Below are 22,225 nucleotides of genomic sequence, written 5' to 3' on the forward strand. Positions count from 1 at the left end.
TTACAAATATTGTTACAGATCACAGGTATCGGCTTGCGCACAGTGTTTTCATTGATATCACAGGCTCGATTTACAGATGCGCACTTTTGTGAGCATGCCTTGCGGGCATTACTTGATGTTCTGCAAGGCCATGCACCTGAAGAGCTGGCGCAAGAACCTACCGAGGTACAACATTGAATCTGATTTTATTTTATAATATAATATGTGGACAGTTTCAATATTTTATTTGTCATTTATTTTGTTACAGATAATATCAAATTTACATGCTATGCTAGTCGAAGTTTCGAGTGATACTGGTCCTCTAGGACGCACAGATACCCCAACAAATCTGACAGCCCTAAGTAGTTCCTGTCTCATAGCCTTGTCAGTAGCTAGAGGTGAAGCAGAATTAATATTGAATGCAGTAGCTTCTCTTATAATGTCATCTCCTTTACTTTCGGAACAATATCTACAGGTAACTCAAAAATGGAAAACCTAAAACCATAGTTAGTTATAAGTTAGGTCCCCACTGAAAGTCAGCGCTGCGGCTTGCAGTGGCATTACGTTGAGTGGGGGTTCTTTTTTTGGTCTGTCACTTTTGTACTTTCTCTTATGTCATGATCTCTTATCTTATGTGTGGTGTGAAGTACAAAAATGTAATTTCATATTTTTTTCTTCCCTGAACACTACAGCATCTATTTATACTTGCAGGTGCCAGCAAATTTGATAACACTTCAGCGCAGCGTCCATTCTGTAATCTTAGGTCCTCCGTCCCGTAACCAGTGGTTAAACTATGGTGTTCCCCACCAATCTCTAGTCACCAGTTTCCCAGTAGACATCCCTCCTCAGTTGACAGCGGGATCAGGGGAGCTAGTCGTTCGCGCTCTCGTTTCCGACGGATGTTTTCTTTACGTCTTTACTTCCAAAGGACTCCTAAAGATTGGCTCGGGCTATGGCAGTTCCATAAGGCAACATGTGTATTTGTACAAACCAGATTTCTTCGCTAGTGATAGACACGGCTGGCTAGGTTACTGTAAAGTAAGTACACTTCAATGTTCATGATATTGACCTTGCGCTCTGCATACAGGATTAACATCAATATTTATTATTACAGAATAAGCTCTATGTAAGAATCGGAAGGAAAAAGACTGAAGTTTTTGAAATTGATAAAGATACCTTTGAAGTTAATAATGTGATAAGATTAGAGCCCGGCCAACCCGCTCCCGTCGAACCTAAATCGGCTGTCTTTACTGACGGCAATCAACTAGGATTGATTATACTAACAAATTTCGTAAGTGGTTGTTACCTTTAGATCAATATTAAATTTTATTGTAAAGATTCTAATTATATTTTTTACCAACAGGATAATCTAACAATTAGAATGTACGACGTAAACACCCCAACGGACCGAGAAGAAGGCGCGGCGCCAGTCGTGCTGACGTCACGCAAGGAGCTTAACGTGCCCCTGCTGCGGCGTCGCACGCTGGCCCTGGGCCGGGCTCCGTTCGAAGATGGACTGTCGCGGAGGCCGCTGGAGTTGGACGCGCCCGTCGCCATGCAACTAGATGACGATGATGACGATCCTCTTGTAGGAATATGCTCGGGACAGGACTTTGGGCTGCTGATTACTAATTCGGGAAAGGTGAGTTTCTACGGCTGCGTTTGACCAGAGATGTACGAGGATGCGTAGCGTAGGATGTTTTTGTTAATAAGAACCAATAGAATCACTGCACGCTGAGCGAGGAAAACAAATGAAGCGATTCCATTGGTTCTTAACTTAACACATCCCTCGCTACGCATCCGGGGCACATCTCTGGTCGAAACGCAGCCTAAGAACCTGGACCCACAGGATATTGGACTTTGAGGAGTCACTGCGTACGTAACAATTTAAATAAGTAGAAACTAAACATGTTATATAAAAGTTTGTAATCAATTATTAATTTCAGGTATATTACACCGGCAAAAGCACTAGTTTGGGATACAAAGCCGCCTCTCCGCACATAGGACGGTGGACGTTAATGAAAGAGACCTTGTTCTCTAGGAACGACGCTCCTAACGTGAAGAAATGTAAAGTGGTTCAGGTTTGTTCAATACTTCAATAAAGATGATTCAATAAAACAAGGCAATTACTAATTACACTTTTGCCGGAAATTTACCTTTGGAAATTTCAAACTGGCGGCGATGACTAACGATGGGCGATTCTTCCCTTAGGAAAATTACCCGCCGTCATTGAGAACAGCTATTAATGTACTCTCTTTTAGGGTTCCGTATCTCAAAAGACGGTTCCCTTATAGGATCACTCGACTTCTTTAAAACTATTGGGCCTTAAATTTTGAAAAAAAAATACACAAGATAGTACTTTACCTATGTAGGTTACAGGAAAACCTATTAGAAATGTGCAGTCAAGCGGGAGTCGGACTTATGTACGGAACGCTTGGAACGCGTGTCCGATTCGCACTTGACCGGTTTTTATTTACTTGGCATCTGTATCTATGCATAAGTTATTTGCACGAGAGTCAATCGCTACTCGCTTCATTGTCAGTGGGCGGACCGAACCGGTCCGGCGAATGAATTAACATTAGACACGTTTTCGTGATTTTTTTTCTATGTAGCCAATTTTAACCTTCTCAGGTTTTTCTTGCAGTCTGCCCTCGGAAATATAGTCTAGTTTCCATAGGAATTTATGCATTGCAGTTGCTCTTCATTAAAACTTGTACAAATTCAAAATAAAAACTACAATTTCGTGAGATCTCCCTCTTAGGGCTGATTTCGACGGCGCGTGTACTCACATGCGATTCTATTTACATTGCGGACTGTTGGTTACGTTCAATTCAACCGACCGATCAAAACCCGCAATGTAATGAAACTCGTCTAAATCAGCCTAAGCTAATGAAAGAAATCGTATCTTTTAGGTTGCCGTTGGTCACGAAGGTGTGCACGCGATTCTCGTTCTGGACAATGGCACTGCCCTTTTCACGGGCGTGGCGCGGCGCGGCGAGGACGGCGACGCTAGCAAACACCGCCGAACGCCCAAACCCACGAGGCCTAAGAAAATTATCAAGGTTTGGCCACTGGATCCTCTTTGGAGCTTCACTCGGTCTTCAAGGACCTTTGTCGTCGAGTCTTACCTTAGATTTAGGGCCAGTTGCACCAACCACATTGAACGGACTGATTCACGTCAATCAAGAGTGTAGTATGAAACTTCCCATACCATAAAATTTAGCGAACGCTTTAACGGTGACAGTCGGTTTGGTGCAACCGACCCTAAATCTACCTATATATTCTAACCATTTAATCGAAGCTTGACATCATTTAAACTTTATTCCGAATTACCTATTCGCACGTGTATCGTATAACGTTTTACGGTACGGTATATGGCCCTTTAAACTTTTGACATACGCACGGAAAGTGCTCTTTTTCGCACTAGTGCGGGAAAGTAGGGCCATATGTACTGTAAATTAATATTAACAAATGTTCCTTTTTCTCGTCAGGCCGAAGGTCACTTCATAGTGTACGCCGCGTGTAACTACGGGTCGACGGCGCTCGTCACTCGGCAAGGATTGCTACTGATGTTCGGCAAAGACACGCAGCAGTGCGACTCTACAGGGCTCGTCACCGGAATGAAAAACGAGAGGGTCGTCCAGGTAAATCATTGCAAAACATGTGCGAATCATTTCCTAATTATACAAATTGGGGCTATTCATAAATTGTGTCATTTAAAATTAGGGCAGGGGCGGGGGTCTGGACATCGGATGACGGTAGCATGAAGTGGGAGGAAATGGGGTCATTTGAAGCATGATTTTTGGATGATTATAAGGGGGGGAGAGGGGGGTCAAAAATCGTCAAAAATCGATGACATAATTTATGGACAGCCAGCTAGTTGTTTTAAACAACTACAAGCATACTTAACTATTTGTGAATGCTTGCTTTTTCAATGGGGTTGGCCGGTCGTCGTATTTGATAAATGGCACCAGAATAGGTTTTTCCTGTCAATCCTATAAATACTGTCAAAATTTGTCTAATGGAATGGGTTAAGTGTACTCTCTGGCAATTTGATCTCGTAATAATATAATGTTTATTTCTTATTTTTGCAATTAGTTAGTGTGCTTTGATTGTTAAATTAGGGTAATTCGTCAATAACTGGCTCCTGTTTAATAACTGGCCACCGTATACTAAAAATGAATACTATCACCTATTAACAGAATTCATTTTAGTTTAAGGTGGCGTTATTAACCAGTGGGTAGTTATTGACGATTTACCCTATGTTGTGTTAGTTTATTAGTGATATATAGAAAATAACTATTTGCTTTTGTAGGTCGCCCTAGGAAAAGCTCATGCTGTAGCGTTGACTACCTTCGGCCAAGTTTACACGTTTGGTATCAACAACAAAGGCCAGTGCGGACGCGAATTTGGTTTCACTAAGGAAAGTGAGTACATTTGATCATTACTATATGACCATAGAGAAAAAAATACATAGAAAGCTCATTCCATACATCAGTTTTAGTACCAAAACGACTATTATTTTTGCAGTCGACATCCAGCATCGAGTAGCGGAATTATTAGTACTGCTACTTGGTACAACATTTATTGTTGTAATACGACCGAAAAGTCTAATGCACAAAAAATTTCAGCTAATATTATGACCGGATTAACCGGAACTCTATTTTCGACTCCTTCTTGCTTTTAATATTAGTTGTAAATCTTTGTTCAATACAACTTTCGTGAGTAGCGACACTAGAGAATTTCAGTATCAAGTACAGTCGCCATCAGATATATCGGAGCGGCCAAGGTGTTCACAATAGCTGAACACGCACTCTAACGCCTTGACAACAGAGGCGTGTTCAGATATTTGTGAGCACCCTGGCCGCTCCAATATATCTGATGGCGACTGTAGCTGTACTGATAATTCCGCTACTGACTGCGAAAATAATAGTAGTTTTTGTACCAAAACTGATGTATGGAAAGAGCACTCTATTTCTCACTATATTTCTCTATGCTAAATATTACGTGATAACGTTAGTTGTCTTGTGTACTATAGTTTTTTTTTAATTCACCAGAGACGTTCTCGATGCGACGGCAGAGTAAAGAGCCGCCGTTGTGCGCGACGCACACGTTCGCGACGGACTACTGCAGAGTGTGTCCCCTCTGCAGAGAATGCACGGGCTTCTCGAGCGCGTGCCATTGCGCTCGGCTTCCAAACAGAGTGCCTGGCGAGTGAGTCATTGACTACTGAATATTCGTACTATAGCTACGGTTACTACGGTAGGCAGATTAACAATTTAAGAATAACTCGGTAGGTTCACACTTAGCGAAATAAAAATACATTGAGATTTTATATTGAGAATTGAAGCTTGTCATTGCTGCCCTGATAAAGCATCCGGGACTGGGATTTGGGATTATGATTAAATTGCATTGCGTAGTATTTTCACGCATGTTACACAAAGCAACAATTTTACTTTTGGATCAGCTGATACAGGTTATAATTGCTGAAATTAGTAACACCATCACAATCATAAGGCTGGTTTTAGTATCACGCGGACCGTCCGTGCGGATCGCTCCGCACCGCCAAGTTGTATGAGAAAGCTGTCCGCGCGGACGGTCGTCCGGGCAGACCCGTCAGCTTTCCTCTATAACTCTCCCTGAACTTAATAGGTACATACTGGTCCGATGCGGAGTGATCCGCACGGTCCGCGTGACACTAAAATCATCCTAAGAAGCTATTAAATATTTTTTCTGACTAAAAATTATGTGAATGTATTGTGTACTCGATGTTCGAAGGAAATGTGGGTGCGGTGAAGGTGACAGCGGTTGTAGTTCGTGCGGCGTGTGTCGGCGCTGCGCGGACGCGTACAAGAGCGTGTGCGCCGAGCGGCCGGCGGGCGACGACGACGAGGACGCCTCCCGCTCCGACACCAGAAGCGGTCAGTCTCACATCTTGTGCATTCACTTCACTTATGTTAATAAGGGCCTCTTGCACCATTCCACTAACCCAGAGTTAACCGATTAAACCTAGAGTTGCCAGTACCATTTGACACTGGGTTAACGGTTTAACCGCTTAACGTTGGGTTAGTGGGATGGTACAAGTGGGCCTAAGTGAACTGAACTTATGTTAATAAGTTGAATGTTTTGGTTGACTTGAAGAGCCGAATTCAGCTCGCGAGCCACGATTTGCCACCTGCGAGAAGTCCGAGAAAACGATAGTAAAGCAGGAAAATTTGGAAAATGGGGTCGAGCATAAGTTCCATTTATTTCTCGTTTTACTGACATTTTTAAATTCTTATTGATCAACGTAATAAATTTATAGAATTGATATAGTGTATATGGTTGTAGAGAAAGACAATGGGCGGTACGGTCAGTACGAGGGGCACAGCACGGCGTCGGAGGCGGAGCGCGACGGCAGCCTGAAGGTGAGCTGCCTGCCGCCGGCGCGCGTCACCGTGCCGGGCGGCCACCGCGTCGTCGCCGTCGCCACGGGCCTGCACCACTCCGTGCTGCTCACAGAACATGGTAATCATTTTGTAGAGCGGCAAAATAACTCTTCATTGAATAATTTTACGGCTTAGACTCACTTGTTTTTAGTCACTCGCGCGACATGTTTCGGAGAGCCTAGTTCTCCTTTCTCAAGCACTAACAGCGCGAGCAGCGTTCACGACGGCCGTGTATCGCGTACTCGCGTAAAATTATTCAAAGTTGGTATGTCTCACAACAGCTTAAATTCGATAACTCTTCAATCACATATCATTCATTTTTGGTACTGAACAAAACTAGGTTGCAAGCGGTTCACAACAAGAATTATGGCTTCAATTACTTTAGCTTACGAGGCCAGAAGTCATGTAACTCTCTCATCTTATTACTTATTTTTCTTTTTACATGTACCTATATTATAAGATTTCTTCTCGATCTTCCTTGCTTGCTGTATTTTTATTTATTTTATTTTTTTATTTTATTTACTTGTTTACACTAGTCACTTGACATTAGTAAGTTAGAATTCCTTTTTGCTACAGTAAAACCCAACTATATAGTTTCCCGACTATGGTAAAAGACTGACACGATTGTCTTTGTTTAGGTGTGACTAAATATTAGTTTAATGACAGCTCTAAGGGGAAATTTTTCATAAATGGGGAAAAAAATCAGGCTGATCTTAAATGGACATTTGGTTGGTTGGTATTGATACGAAAGTACGTAAGAGCCTTGTGGACCGCACTATTGGATTATAGTTGAGTGGTTTCATGATAATGTAAATATGCCATTGAATGCAATCTGACGAACAGGCGAAGTGCTAACGTTCGGCTCGAACCAGTACGGGCAGCTGGGCGCGGGCGACGTGTCGGCGCACCACCGCGTGGTGCGCGTGCGTGCGCCGCGCGCCAGCGCCGTCGCGGCCGGCAGCAACCACACCGTCGTGCTCACCCGGGACGGCGAGCTCTACACCTTCGGCAGCTACCAGGTATCACAACTACTGCTAAAAGTTCCGTTCGAAACAGTGAGGTCCTTGTATTGTGCGAGCGTTCTCGGCGCCGTTTTAAGTTGTACATTGTTTGGATTCAAGAACTTCCCTTTAAATGCCACGAACCCGTATACCATGCTGTCATGCTCGCAGTTTTGCCGTATGATGTCAAGAGAACCTTCATGGAATCAACTAAAGATTTTACGGGGTGGAGGTATTGATTATTCTTCAACAATGCTGATTTTGTATATGTTCCAACAGAAAGGCGCACTCGGACGACCCCGCATCGACGAGCCAGCGCGCACGGACCGGTGCCCAGTGTGGTACGCCACTCCCGGGCGCGTCCCTCGCTTGGGACCGAGGCACTCTTGCAAGGCCGTGTGGCTCAGCGCTTCGGGTGATCAGACATTCGTGCAAGTGTCGCAGGCTCTCATCAAAACTGATACGCTCTTCAGCTCAACAATAACAGCCAATAGTAATACCATAGGTGAGAATACGTCGTTTACGGAATCACTCTTATCAATGTGAAATCGCAACTCTTGTCGTATTTCATTCGACATATTAGATTAGACTTCAATGTGTAATAGGGCCAATGGCCAGCCATAACACAGTAGAGTCTGTGCGGAAAGAGAAGAGTCGTGGGATTTGAGGGCGCGCCAGTGCTATTTTATGGTTTTTGCTATGCTGACAACACTGGTCACGTGATTATAGTACGACACTAAAGGTCATGATACTTGTACCCCTTTTGTTCCGGTTTTTTACCATGGCTTACTAAACGGAGCCTGGTGGTGGTGTCGGCTCGTCAAATCAATCCTCTGATTTAGCGCAGGCACTAGTTTTCTTTTTAAAACACACTTTTTTTTATGTTTCAGATACTAAAAAGTGACAGTGCGATTGACAAAACTGCTAAAACTAGTTAAGAATCTGCCCAATACAACTGTAATTTTAGTACCAAACAAGATAGAGTCTCATTTATGTAGTTATGTACTACCTAATCTGTGCAGTCCAACAGTTATTTTAATACAAAACCGGGTAGATCGGGTAGAAATTGGGCATTAGAACTGTAATTTTACTATCTGGGATATATTTCACCCATTGTAAACTTGACTTGTAATGTATGTGTACATTATTAATAATAAATATGAATATGAATAAAAATAGTGCATAAGTAGGTAGGCCTTATTGGGATATGTCCGGTTCTCTCATCTCACGATATTTTACTTCGCCGAAAAGTCTGCTAAATATGAAATACTTATAATTTCGTAACTAACAGAACCTAGTAAACGAACTTACAAATAAAGAAATATTTTTATGAAAAGGTTTTATTCTTTGTAATCGACGTCTTAATTAAAATATTCAATGTCACTTATGTTTGAGCTAGCTTCAGAAGAACCAGGGACTGATGTAAGGAACTGGATGTGCTTGAATCCGGCACGTAGATTACGAATTCTTGCCTATCACCTACTTAGCGGTCCTTTATTCGAGATACCGTAGGTACTTTTACACAATCCTGAAAAAAAAATTACATATGCATAAAATGGCAAGTATCAAGACTATTTGTCAGTTATTTTAAAGATCATGAATGACCTGCATATTTATGAAAATTAATATATTTTGAATGAATATACTTACCGATTATTTACCGGAGACAAGTTACTTAGGGGGCTTATTAAATAGGTAATTATTTAATATTAAATACAACATCAATACCCGCGAATAGCGGAAACACGTTCCGCGACTTTTTGTAAGTCGATAGTCGGCTTTTAGCCGTTTTCTTTCCGCTGACAAAACCGAACAATGATAAATATAATTTTTCTTGTGGTTTTATGTACGGTTTCATCGTGTTTTGAAAATATTTTATACATAAAACTTGCGCTTTTTGTTAATAAAAATATACAATGACAGAAGTTTGTTTACTTTTTACAAGACAGTTGTCAAAGGTTGGATTGCCATATAAAATTTAAAATGTTAGTTCCCGTTTCTGCCACGACTCTTCTCTTTCCGCGCAGACTCTATAAGCTATGTATCCATAGGAACATAGCATAAACTGCGTTATGGCCCTATTATTGCCCGACTTCATACACTTAACGTCATAATAGAATGCTCATTTTTCATGTAGTTCGTCAATACCGCGTTAATAAGTAATGTGACGCCCTTGAAAATGATCACTAAATGATATTGCACTTTTTAGTTATTCTGCCGAATAGACCCGAGCACACATTCAAATGTATAACCATAAACAAGAATGACGGCTCGTGCAACGCGTGGACGGGCTCGGAGCAAGTCGACTTTGTGAACACCCTGGCCTGTCTGGATCCGCTGTACGACGTTCTCTGGTGTTACCAACCGCAAATGAGGGTTATGAAGTGCTACAACATATTGGCATTCGATTCCCACAAACTCCAAAGGTGCTGTAACAATGACTCTGAACTTTATCCTAATGATGGGGATATTGAATACCCCAACCATGGCAGCATGAAAAGATTGGAAGACTTTAAGAATTTGGAAAACTTTGAAGTGATTTGCAATAACGACGACCGGCCGGTGGACAATGTGGCGTTGTCGAACATGTCTGTGCTGAACCAGGAGTTGGCGATCCCTTCCGCGCTCTCCTGCTCCGTTACCAGAATACACGCGGCTTTGCATCTGTTGGGCTGTTTGGATTCTTTAACATATGCACATGATTCTAAGTAAGTATTGTATTAATTTACTCATTTTGTTTTACAACAATTATTTATCGTTATTTTCGCTGTGTCCATAGCTTCAAAATAGATTAGTGGCGAACAACACCTTTGCGTTAGGCGATTTTTTTAACTACCCGAGTTACCATGTGCTTAAATAATTTGTAATATGTACTTGAAAATGTAAAAGGTAACAATACAATTACTTGTTTTTAGACCGTGCATAGTGGAATGTAAAAGAGATAGCGAGTCTTCTCCCGTGGCCCCTGCGAAGGATGACTTTTTAACGGTTAATCGTTTCGAAAGCCACGGCGGCGGCTGGGGCTACTCGGGCCATTCAGTCGAAGCGATACGGTTTATGTGTGATACTGACGTTCTTTTAGGTACGTATGTCAATATTATTTACTCCTTATCTAGCACGTTGAAATGGGCTGGCCTCGCTCTTGTCTGCTCTATAAAACATAGACGGACTTCTATTTCTGTTGTTATTTACTTGCAGGCGGTTTCGGCCTGTTCGGTGGTCGGGGCGACTACACGGCGCGGATCAAGCTGTTCGACATCGGGCCCGAGGGCGGCGACCAGGAGGGCGACGGCGAGCTGGCGGCCGAGAGCGAGGAGGTCGTCTACGAGTGCGCGCCGAGGGACCGCTTCCCTGTGCTCTTCGACGCGCCCGTGCCGATCGTGGTACCTAGTCTAGTCATTGATATACTTGCACAACCCTTTTTTAGGTGTTTCCGGGTAGTTTCATCCTTTGCATCCTATGTGTGTCTGTTACGAACGCTCAAACTTTTTCTGTTGTTTTACAGGCTAATAGGTGGTACGTTGCGTGGGCGTGTATTAATGGTCCTTCCTCCGACTGCGGCTCGTCCGGCCAAGCCATGGTCATCAACGACGAGATCGGATTCCATTTTAAAACATCTAAGAAGTCTAACAACGGGACTGACGTGAACGCAGGCCAGATCCCCTGCCTGCTGTACAACACCGTGAGCCTCGACCACTCCATGCCCGTCAGGCACGTCGACTCCGGAGACCCAGTCATAGTTCTAACCAAAAACATATCAAGAAAAGTTACAGTGTCGTGCTTCCGTTCGCTTATAACCCTTTTACAGTGGAGCTGGAATACTTTTAAAGAAATTGTTCTAGAAACTAATGGTCAAATACCCATCAATTATCAAAAACTAACGGTTATGAAACATCAAAAGAGACTAGTCTACATAATTCGCGCATGTTTAAGATTAGTTAGGTCTTACGTAAATGAAATTTATCCACAAAACAATAAGAAGAGAAATTCACACGAGTACATGTCATATTTTGACGCGATCGCTGATGTGAGAAATTTAATACAAGCAATAATGACCGATAAAACCCCGACCTGTGCCATGCTGCCGCGCAAGCCTGGCAAGAACAAGACGCATAGAATATGCTTTGTACAATTTGCCCTAGAGATGACTAATTCTATACTACAAGAGTGCCACGAGACAATCACTGCGTGCTTCCATGCTTTCTTCCCGACGCCTAGTTTGAAATGGAATCATCTTTGTTCACTTTTATTTTATGTGAAGGTAAGCCTATATTTATATACATATATGATTATTTGGTTTAATTTCGAATATGGGCTCGTTTTGCGTTGAAATATCGATTATCGAAATTAATAGTACTCGTAAATATCCCAAAGCACCTTTCTTCCAATCTATTGAATGTATCATTGTAGGAAGGAGTGGTCCCCCCTGCCCAAATTCGAGAATTGACGGCGACTTGCGCGGCGTTATGTGGCTCTCGGAGTTTGCGTGACGTGCTGCAATACATAGTGCCCGTGACGCAGAGCTGCGTCAGCCTGAATGAACCCCGCCGGCCAGAGACCAAGGTTAGTTACTAGGATTGAATGCTGGGTCTGATCTCAGATCTCCCCCATGTTTTGACCTAAACTGAATGTTAATTAATTATGGTTAATATTTATATAAATGTTGAAAATCACTCCACTTTGCGAATGCAGAGAGGAAGAGCAGACCACCGAATATATCTTCCAGCGCTGCCCACTCCACTCATGTCCTGGGCCTACTGTGAACCTGAACACCGTGACACCTGACCTGGTTGCTTGGCTTGGCAACCTCACTCTGATTGCCCTCAATGTATATAACTGCCATACGATTAAAGATGAATAAACGTTGACAATGTTCTTATGCAATCTAGACACTATGGCAAAGATAGGAATGGTACGAAAAATTACAATAGCATTCATGTCTTTATTATTGATAATGTCTGGGACTGTAATACTTGTGTTATAAAGTAAACAGTATGCGGAAATAGGTATCATTCATTTCTAATAAATAATCTTTGGTGCACAGGTGGTAAAGGAAGTCCCCTCCAAGTCAGCGACGGTCCCTCGATCGTCTCATGCGCAGAAACCGCCTCCCGTCCCACCTAGGGCAAATAACAGTCACGCAAACAAAGTAAGTATTTAATTTAGTTTGTTTCCTTAACTTTCAATTATAGAAAAAAATCCTTTCTTCTTTATTAGTTTTTTTAGCATTAGAAAAAGACTACGCTATCTTGACGTGTCATTTAATTAAAAAACTCTTTTTAAAAATCTGTAACTATTATTTATGAAACCAAAACAATGTAAATAATCGTATATGATTCATAATTGTTGCATATTTGCCGTGACGTAAGTGTTTTTCGTATTGTTAGATATAGTTTTAAATATTTGAATTATTAAATATTCCTGTTTAGCAAGCAGACGCCACCGAGGCCAAGACTAACCACACGGAATGGCACCTCCTCGACGTAGTGCCCCGCCTGCTGGACATAGTGACGATCCCCATCAAGCAGCAGATGATGACGCGCCAGTGCGGCCAGCCGCACGACCACGGCGAGATCAAGCAGAACGAGCGATTGGCTGATTTCTGCTGCAAGTTCGCCGCCAGAATCATCGCGGAGCTGTCTCATAGTGCCACCAATATTAGGGTAAGTTACCAGTGAAAAGTAGTTATTCAGACGCAACTCATGCTAGCAGGTCTGGTCGTACAATAGTGCCCCGCCTGCTGGATATATTGGCGAACCCTATCAAGCAGCAGAAAAAAACACGCCAATGCACGAGAAGATCAAACAGAATGAGCGGGAATTACATTGTGTAATCTTGCTAACAAAGAAAATCGTGCACTTTAAAGTTATACAGTAGATAGTGTTTTGCAGATAATGTATTCGATTTTTTAACCAGCAGATATTTATAATTAATTAAGCACGTCGACTCAGTTATCTGACCATTCGTAAACCTTTTAACGAGATAAAGTCCCGCTCCTGATAGTTGATAGGTTTGACCTGAAATGTAACCCTTACTCATTTGTCACGACATGATATACTGTATAGATAAGTTCAGTCACAACCGGCGCGTTACAAATAACTATTATGACCCTAAAATAAGAACACAAATGAAATAGAGTTACACCAAGAAAAGTCTGCAGCGATTTTGATAGCCCACGCAGTGTAAGTGTTATTTACACGTCATAATTTTATTTAAGTTTGACGTTTGTAATGACACTTGCACTGCGTGGGCTATCAAAATCGCTGCAGACTCTTCTCGGTCTGACTTTATACCCTTTTGTGGTTCAGGAGGACCTAGACACGAATGCAGTGAAGCACCTGACCACCCCGTCGCGCTTTATGCGCGTGAACCAGTCGCGCGCGTGGAACACGGGCAACGGCAGCCCCGACGCCATCTGCTTCACCGTGGACCGGCCCGGCGTCATGCTCGTCGGCGTCGGCGTCTTCGGCGGCGTCGGCAACTACGAGTACTCCATTGAGCTGTTGCACGATGTTCGGGTAGCTATGCTTCAGCGTCATTCTAGTCTTTACTTGATACGTCAGTCTTCCCATTGTTTTATATGAGTACGAGTCTAAAAAAATATTGTAAGTATGGAGTTTTTTGAGCATCCGAAATTTAATCAGATAAAAAACCGACTAATGACCTGAAGGACACGTGGTATTGCAACACCGGTGCTTCAATATCTGTTGCGCAGCGGTATGGCTTATCCTTAATTAAATTCATTCTAATATTTTCTTTATGAAGAGACAATAATCCAAAACAGAAATCCCCGACATACGTTTATTAGCGGCGTATTTACAGCAGTTGCGGGCGTCAGGCGAAGACTCGAACCCGGCGCACTGCTGGGTGAGCGTGGAGGTGGCGCACGGGGCCTTCTCCGCCTCCGACTGCCAGCACGACATGGTGCAGCTCAAGTTCGACCGGCCCGTGCCTCTCAAGGTTGGTGCGAGTGTACAGTCGCCATCAGATATATCGGCGCGGCCAAGGTGCTCACAATCATCTGAACACGCCTCTATTGTCAAGGCGTTAGAGTGCGTGTTCAGATATTGTGAACACCTTGGCCGCTCCGATACATCTGATGGCGACCTCGCTCACAAGGCAGTGACTGTACAACGGATGTCCGCCGAGCGAGGCGCGTCCCAGCATTTTCCAAGTTGGCGCACGCTAAGGTGCAGCTTTTGCTTGAAGAGGTTTCGTGCGAGGCTAAAGCAGCCGCGCATATCGTGCAAACCGAGATCCATAAATAAAGGGCTGATTTACACGGCGCGCGAACTCGCATGCGAATTGAGTTACTTTGCGGACGGTTGGTTACGTCCAAATCGACCGACCGATTAAAAACCGCAATGTAATGAACCTCGCCTGCGAGTTCTCGCATCGTCTAAATGAGCCCTAAGACTCAAACACTCCTAATGAATACCTAACAACTATAATCTCAATTACGAGTACTGTTATAAAATTGTAACGACAGATTAGCTAGTCAGTTTTGTCCATAGTCCATAAAACAATTTCACCAAGAAATAAATCCCATGCTAACAAGTACAATAATTGCAGGAGGATCTACGCTATGCCGTCAGACTCTGTAATCACGGCGGGCGAACAGCCAACGGTGACTGCGGCTTGCCCTCGGTCAAGGGCCCCGACGGCACCACCTTCCGGTTCGCCTCCTGCTCACTGAGCTTCAATGGGACGACGTTAGCCAGGGGACAAATCCCTTGCCTTATCTATTACAGGTAATTGTCTATCCATCCATTCTATTATAAGGCTTAATTGCCGCATAAGAATACGTTACTCATCAAAGTATGTTAGGCGTATTCTGTAATCCGCACGCTTAAAGCGCGCGTGTCTACGTAATCGTGACATAAACTAGAGTCAGATCATGTTTTAGGCCAAGTATGAAGCTGAAAGGTAATCTAGCAACCCGCCGCGGCTACGCACAGGTTACACAAAACAAAACCTTAACAAATTATACACCTAAACCTTCCTCAAGAATCACTCTATTAATAGATGAAAACTGCATGAAAATCCGTTCAGTAGTTTTCGAGTTTATCGCGAACATAAACACACATAAGCAGACATGTGGACTTTATTTTATAAGGTGTAGTGATATTATTTATGATTACTTACTACCAAGTTTGTAAAAAGTTAGTGTCTACAGAGTCTACATTTCTCACATTAATTGCCATTTGATTTTATGATTAAGAAAGAAAGGTGACGATGAACATAAGTTAAATGGTGACGTCAAGATACGAACGCCCCATCATGCACCACCGCGCATATTCAACGTTACGTTTGCTTCCTTTATAGATATGCACATTCCATGGTAACGTAAAAAATTGTGTGTACGCTTTCTCTCCTTGGACAGTAAAACTAAATATGACCACAGAATAAATAATAGTACTAGGTACAGAAGACTTACTCTCTAACAAAACGCGTCTGCACAGATATGGCCGCTAGGTGGCGACAGCGACACGCGCGGCTTATGGCAAACCCCAAAATTGGGGTCGAACGGATGTACTTTTACCTGTAGCAAAGCGACGAAATCGCGGAGTGAGCCACGCCTGATATGACGTTCAGAAATAAACTGTCTGTAATGGTTTATTTTCAGTACGTCAAAGTCCGTAGCGAACAGTTCGGAAAACGCGGACACGCTGATATCGGCGTTACGCGCCATCACCCTGCGCGTGGCGGGTGTGGTGATGGACCGCGGCGCGGAGCTGTTCAGCACGCTGCGCAACGAGCTGACGGCCGAGGACCTGCGCCGGAACGCGGCCGTGCTGCAACACTCGCCCGCCGTCAACACGCTTATACCCTACACGTTGGCGCACCTCGAGGGGCTGGACGACTCCAAGGTGGGTAATGGCTACATGGTCTTATTGATAAACGCGTTACAAGCTTCAGTTAGCTGGTAATCGTTTGTCTTAAGGTCGGTTGCACCAAACCGTCTGTCAACGTTAAAGCGTTCGCTAAATTTTATTATATGGGAAGTTTCATAGGTAACTGCTGCGTGACGTTGATCAGTCCGCTAAATGTGGTTGGTGCAACTGGCCCCTCTGGTAAGAAAGGGATAAATTAACTAATTGAGGCTTTTAAAGTCTTATAAACAAGGGGTTTAGTGTGTATAATTTCTTTATTTTTCTTTTTAACCCTTTGAAGTCTTTGAACGCCACGCCTATCGTACGCGGCGCCTCATTGAGAACCTTGTCGGAATGCACGAAGGTTGATGTTGGGATGTAACCGTGCGCGTCAGTTGACGTCTTTGGCAGTCAAAAGATTAATGATATGTTTTTTTAATAATATATTCTTTTTTGTTACAGAGCGTCATTCAATTGTTAGAAATGATTCACAAGCTGCTGCCCCACGTAGCAGCTATGAATCTACTGGTACCGTCTTCGGAGGAGGGTCCCATTACGACCACCACGCATTATTACACGTGGTTAGAAAGCGACCACCCATACAAGCAGGCCACTGTCACTAATATGAGGTAAATCTGTTTGTTTGGTGGCTCTTTGATTTGTAGGCCTCACGAACCCCAATGGATCCTCCATATTGAAAATTTACCAAATAATTTTTAAGAAAAAAAACCGACTTCTATGGGGGCCGGTGAAAGATTATTGTAGATGGTTTACTATGTAGAAAAGGAGGTAAAACCACCCACTTTTCTACTAGCATTTCGCTTCTGTAAGGGTCGTAGTTCTAGCCTAACCTAACCCACTTCTCTGATAGCAGTTCGGTTCTGTGAGGATCGCAGTTCAAACCTAACCTAACCCACTTAACGGCGCATGCGGTGCGGTGTACGGGGGTTTAAGCGGGAGGGGCTAGTAAGATTGGCATCATCATACTTATATACTTACACATTTTATGGTAGGTATAATCATAGTGGTTTATTTAGTTAAGGTATCATAGTGGTTTTCCGGGTCAACGTCCGGGTCCGAGTCCGGGTCTGAGTCCGGGTCCGAGCCCGGGTCCGAGTCCAGGTCCGGGTCCGGGTCCGAACCGGATCCGGGTATGAGTCCGGTTCTGGGTCCGAGTCCGGGTCCCAGTCCAAGTCAAAATCTAAATTCGTAATCACCAAATGTGTACTATGCGTTATTGAAGAGTTCTATTCTGGTCATCATCAGCAGTTCCATTTCATCAAATGCGACAGTTTTTAATGTAAATGCTTGATTTTATGATGAAAATACAAAAAAATCTATGCGTATGCCTTTAATATTTGAGGAGTTCCCTCGATTCCTTATGGATCCCATCATCAGAACTCGGGCTTGACAAAAATGTGGCTTAAAAACTTAACTTGCTTAACAAACATAACGAAGAGGAAAAATCGCCAAACGTGAACTATGCGTCGTTGAAGAGTTTTGTTCTGATCATCATCAGCAGTTCCACTTCATCAAATGCGACAGTTTTTAATGAAAATGCTTGATTTTTTGATGTAATTACAAAAATCTCTATACGCATGCTTTTAAGATTTGAGGAGTTCTCTCGATTCCTCATGGATCCCATCATCAGAACTCGAGCTTGACAAAAATGTAGCTTAAAAACTGAACTTGCTTAACAAACATAACGAAGAGGACTAATCGCCAACCGTGAACTATGCGTCGTTGAGGAGTTCCGTTCTGATCATCATCAGCAGTTCCACTTCATCAAATGTCGCTTTTTTGAATGTATATGCTTGATTTGATGAAAAAAACCCAAAAATCACTATATGTATGCCTTTAAGATTTGAGGAGTTCCCTCGATTCCTCATGGAACCCATCATCAGAACTGGGTTTTGATACAAAACGGGACCAATCTGTATGCATATACATTCAATCAAAAAAAGAATTTTCAAAATCGGTCCAGTAATGACGGAGATATGGAGTAACAAACATAAAAAATAAATAAAATAAAATAAAATAATTTTTAAGAAAAAAAAACCGACTTCTATGGGGCCCGGTGAAAGATTATGGTAGATGGTGCACTATGTAGAAAAGGAGGTAAAACCAGTACTTTCTAGTAGCATTTCGCTTTCGTAAGGGTCGTAGTTCTAGCCTAACCTAACTCACTTCTCTGATAGCAGTTTGGTTCTGTGAGGATCGCAGTTCGAACCTAATCAAACCCACTTTTCTAGTAGCATTTCGTTTCTGTAAGGCTCGCAGTTCTAACCAAACCTAACCCACTTTTGTTCGGTTCTGTGAGGATCGCAGTTCAAACCTAACCTGACCCACTTAACGTCGTATGCGGTGCGGTGTACGGGGGTTTGAGCGGAAGGGGTTTGGCATCATCATACCTACATTTTATGGTACGGGTCCGAGTCCCGGTCCGAGTCCGGGTCCGAGTTCGGGTCTGAGTCCGGGTCCGAGTTCGGGGCCGAGTCCGGGTCCGAGTCCGAGTCCAGGTCCGGATCCGAACCAGATCCGGATACGAGTCCGGGTCCCAGTCCAAGCCAAAATCTAAATTCGAAATCACCAAACGTGTACTATGCGTCGTTGAAGAGTTCTGTTCTGATCATCATCAACAGTTCCACTTCATCAAATGCGACAGTTTTTAATGTAAATGCTTGATTTTATGATGAAAATACAGAAAATTCTATACGTATACCTTTAAGATTTGAGGAGTTCCCTCGATTCCTTATGGATCCCCTCATCAGAACTCGAGCTTGACAGAAATGTGGCTTAAAAACTAAACTTGCTTAACAAACATAACGAAGAGGACAAATCGCCTAACGTGAACTATGCGTCGTTGATGAGTTCCGTTCTGATCATCATCAGCAGTTCCACTTCATCAAATGCGACAGTTTTTAATGAGAATGCTTGATTTTCTGATGAAAATACAAAAATCTCTATACGTATGCCTTTAAAATTTGAGGAGTTCCCTCGATTCCTCGTGGATCCCATCATCAGACACGAGTTTGACAAAAATGTGGTCTAAAAATTTAACTTGCTTAACAAACATAACGAAGAGGACAAATCGCCAACCGTGAACTATGCGTCGTTGAAGAGTTCCGTTCTGATCATCATCAGCAGTTCCACTTCATCAAATGTCACGTTTTTGAATGTATATGCTTGATTTGTTGATAAAAACACAAAAATCACTATATGTATGCCTTTAAGATTTGAGGAGTTCCGTCGATTCCTCATGGATCCCATCATCAGAACTGGATTTTGACAAAAACGGGACCAATCTGTATGCATATACATACAAACAAAAAAAGAATTTTCAAAATCGGTCCAGTAATGACGGAGATATGGAGTAACAAACATAAAAAAAAAAAAAAAAATAAAAAAAAATAAAATAAAAAAAAACATACAACCGAATTGATAACCTCCTCCTTTGGGATTTGGAAGTCGGTTAAAAAAAACATACAACCGAATTGATAACCTCCTCCTTTGGGATTTGGAAGTCGGTTAAAAACAATTGACAAAAACAATGTACATATTTAACTGTCGGACATGGTCACCTTTCACGAGAATCGGTTGTAATTGAAATCTGTAAAGGAGAACAGCCGGACGCAAGCATTTTGCACTAGCCGAAATGGAAAACTTCGCCCTTGCTCTGGTAATAACACACTAATAACACATCAAAACTACAAGTTAGTTAGCATTACCGTCATATAAGTATCCCGAATCAAAACTCATACAATGAAAAATGTCATATCGGTGCAAAGTGTACATATCAAGTTTCTGATTTATATAGAACACCAAGAAAGCAGATTGAATGTTTTATTTATACAGGGTGCTATTTCCCCCAAACGTGTCCTGGGTGGTGCTGGAGATGGACCCTCGCAGCGTGACGGCGCAGCCCGAGGACACGCTCACCATCTACGCCGTGGCGGGCGCGCCCAAGAACCGCTGCCACTGCTCGCACGAGACGCGCGCCCAGGACCCACCGTTCCGTAAGGTATATAAGGTAGCGCATCGTTCATTCATTCATTCACTCCATTTTGATACTGACGAAACTGCTTTGCTCACTGCACTTTTTTCTCTCTTAGGGCTGATTTAGACGGCGCGCGAACTCGCATGCGATGTTAGTTACATTGCGGGCTGTTGGTTATGTCCAATTCAACCGACCGATAAAACCCGCAATGTAATGAAACTGGCATGCGAGTTCTTGCATCGTCTAAATGGACCCTTGGTTATAAATCGCTTCAGCATTGGCAAACGCATTCAGCATATTTGACATTGACATTGCTTTGTAAGGCACTTGCAAGTGGGTGTAAGGCGACCTTATATGCTAGCCATAATTGATATACTTAGTTGTCATCTATTCAACTGATGCGCCGATTAAAATGCGTCGATATAATAGTAGGATATTTCACTATTTATCTATAGTATGTTGTTTAGAAAATAAGAAGAGTATTGTAAGTACACTTTATTCTGACATTAGTGCAAGGGTTTTTTTTAGGGTTCCGTACCCAAAGGGTAAAACGGGACCCTATTACTAAGACTTCGCTGTCCGTCCGTCCGTCCGTCCGTCCGTCCGTCCGTCCGTCCGTCCGTCAGTCCGTCCGTCCGTCCGTCTGTCACCAGGCTGTATCTCACGAACCGTGATAGCTAGACAGTTGAAATTTTCACAGATGATGTATTTCTGTTGCCACTACTTATAACAACAAATACTAAAAACAGAATAAAATAAAGATTTAAATGGGGCTCCCATACAACAAACGTGATTTTTGACCAAAGTTAAGCAACGTCGGGAGGGGTCAGTACTTGGATGGGTGACCGTTTTCTTTTTCCTTTTTTTTGGTTTTTTGCATTATGGTACGGAACCCTTCGTGCGCGAGTCCGACTCGCACTTGCCCGGTTTTTTTTTCAATTTCAGTCTTCTTATTTAAATCTTACACCTTTAAACGAGCAATTCTTGTATACATATTTATTTATTTATATATATGTTTCGGCGATCTCGGAAACGGCTTTAACGATTTCGATGATGCTATATGAGGGTTTCGGGGGCGAAAAATCGATTTGCCCAGGTCATTTCTCTGGGAAAATATTTAATTTTGAGTTTTTATGTTTTCCGAGCAAAGCTCGGTCTCCCAGATATTATAGATTAATAGTGTATCTGATTTAGCAGCGCCTGGTGCAGCTGACCTCGGAGTCGGGCGAGGCGGAGGAGCTCGGCGACGACGCGGACGACGCGCCCTGCATGCACTACAACTGCACCTACGTCAGCGTCACGCCGAAGCTTGCCAACGTGTAAGTGTCCCCCCACTGTCATCATTACACCAAGTAAAAGCTGCCATAAAGCCCTATTACTAGGATATTGTTTGAAAAATATTTTTAGCAGCGTTCGTTAACGTATCGCTAAAAGGAAATTCTGACGAAAGGAACGCAATCTCGCATCACTTTACTACTCCGCTCGCTTTTGTTATGCCGTCTATACACGTAGCTATTTATATCGTAGCGATTAATCCGTGCGTACCGATTTGCGCAAATTTATCGATCGTGAATATGACAAATCGTTGTAGATTAACGTTCATCGGTGGCAGTTTCAAGTTATATTAAACTCTTGATTTGTCTGCACAGTCTGAAATCTCTACGATAGTTCTGTGTGTAGCCGGTATTAGTGCTCACTTCTACAGTGTGAGTCCAGTGTGATATGATGCAACTTACTCCCTTCTTCTTACCTGCTGTGACATTTTTGTGTTTGTTGCAGTGTCTCTGAATGGCCACAAAAAGCTTTACTAGTGCCCGGAAACGAAGTAATATTCTCTTTGGAGACAGCGTCGGATTATCTCACCGAATATAACAAGACCAACCAGTAAGTAATTAGAATTGTTTTATTTTTCAATTTAGATAAAATATAGGATGATTATTCATTATT

The 22,225-nt window shown here is 42.8% G+C and overlaps 2 protein-coding genes across 2 annotated transcripts in view; one reads left to right on the forward strand and one right to left on the reverse strand.

Annotated features, from left to right (window-relative positions):
• Positions 1-22,225, reverse strand: part of LOC134678944 (uncharacterized) — an 81,424-nt gene that overhangs the window by 48,955 nt on the left and 10,244 nt on the right. The gene's annotated exons all lie outside the window — the stretch shown is intronic.
• LOC134678949 (E3 ubiquitin-protein ligase MYCBP2) overlaps positions 1-22,225 on the forward strand; it is a 94,936-nt gene that overhangs the window by 1,772 nt on the left and 70,939 nt on the right. The window contains exons 4-32 of the mRNA XM_063537705.1: positions 19-165; positions 248-454; positions 691-1,017; positions 1,094-1,270; positions 1,343-1,621; positions 1,926-2,060; positions 2,892-3,041; positions 3,471-3,623; positions 4,295-4,406; positions 5,037-5,193; positions 5,758-5,900; positions 6,310-6,486; positions 7,251-7,426; positions 7,688-7,913; positions 9,618-10,116; positions 10,324-10,490; positions 10,607-10,791; positions 10,914-11,669; positions 11,819-11,971; positions 12,453-12,557; positions 12,838-13,071; positions 13,717-13,926; positions 14,231-14,368; positions 14,981-15,159; positions 16,035-16,278; positions 16,744-16,910; positions 20,137-20,302; positions 21,476-21,597; positions 22,058-22,162. Coding sequence (XP_063393775.1) covers positions 19-165; positions 248-454; positions 691-1,017; positions 1,094-1,270; positions 1,343-1,621; positions 1,926-2,060; positions 2,892-3,041; positions 3,471-3,623; positions 4,295-4,406; positions 5,037-5,193; positions 5,758-5,900; positions 6,310-6,486; positions 7,251-7,426; positions 7,688-7,913; positions 9,618-10,116; positions 10,324-10,490; positions 10,607-10,791; positions 10,914-11,669; positions 11,819-11,971; positions 12,453-12,557; positions 12,838-13,071; positions 13,717-13,926; positions 14,231-14,368; positions 14,981-15,159; positions 16,035-16,278; positions 16,744-16,910; positions 20,137-20,302; positions 21,476-21,597; positions 22,058-22,162 — 5,996 coding nt within the window. The remainder of the gene's footprint in view (positions 1-18; positions 166-247; positions 455-690; positions 1,018-1,093; positions 1,271-1,342; positions 1,622-1,925; positions 2,061-2,891; positions 3,042-3,470; positions 3,624-4,294; positions 4,407-5,036; positions 5,194-5,757; positions 5,901-6,309; positions 6,487-7,250; positions 7,427-7,687; positions 7,914-9,617; positions 10,117-10,323; positions 10,491-10,606; positions 10,792-10,913; positions 11,670-11,818; positions 11,972-12,452; positions 12,558-12,837; positions 13,072-13,716; positions 13,927-14,230; positions 14,369-14,980; positions 15,160-16,034; positions 16,279-16,743; positions 16,911-20,136; positions 20,303-21,475; positions 21,598-22,057; positions 22,163-22,225) is intronic.

The sequence above is a fragment of the Cydia fagiglandana genome, chromosome Z, assembly GCF_963556715.1.
Source record: "Cydia fagiglandana chromosome Z, ilCydFagi1.1, whole genome shotgun sequence".
NCBI lineage: Eukaryota > Metazoa > Arthropoda > Insecta > Lepidoptera > Tortricidae > Cydia > Cydia fagiglandana.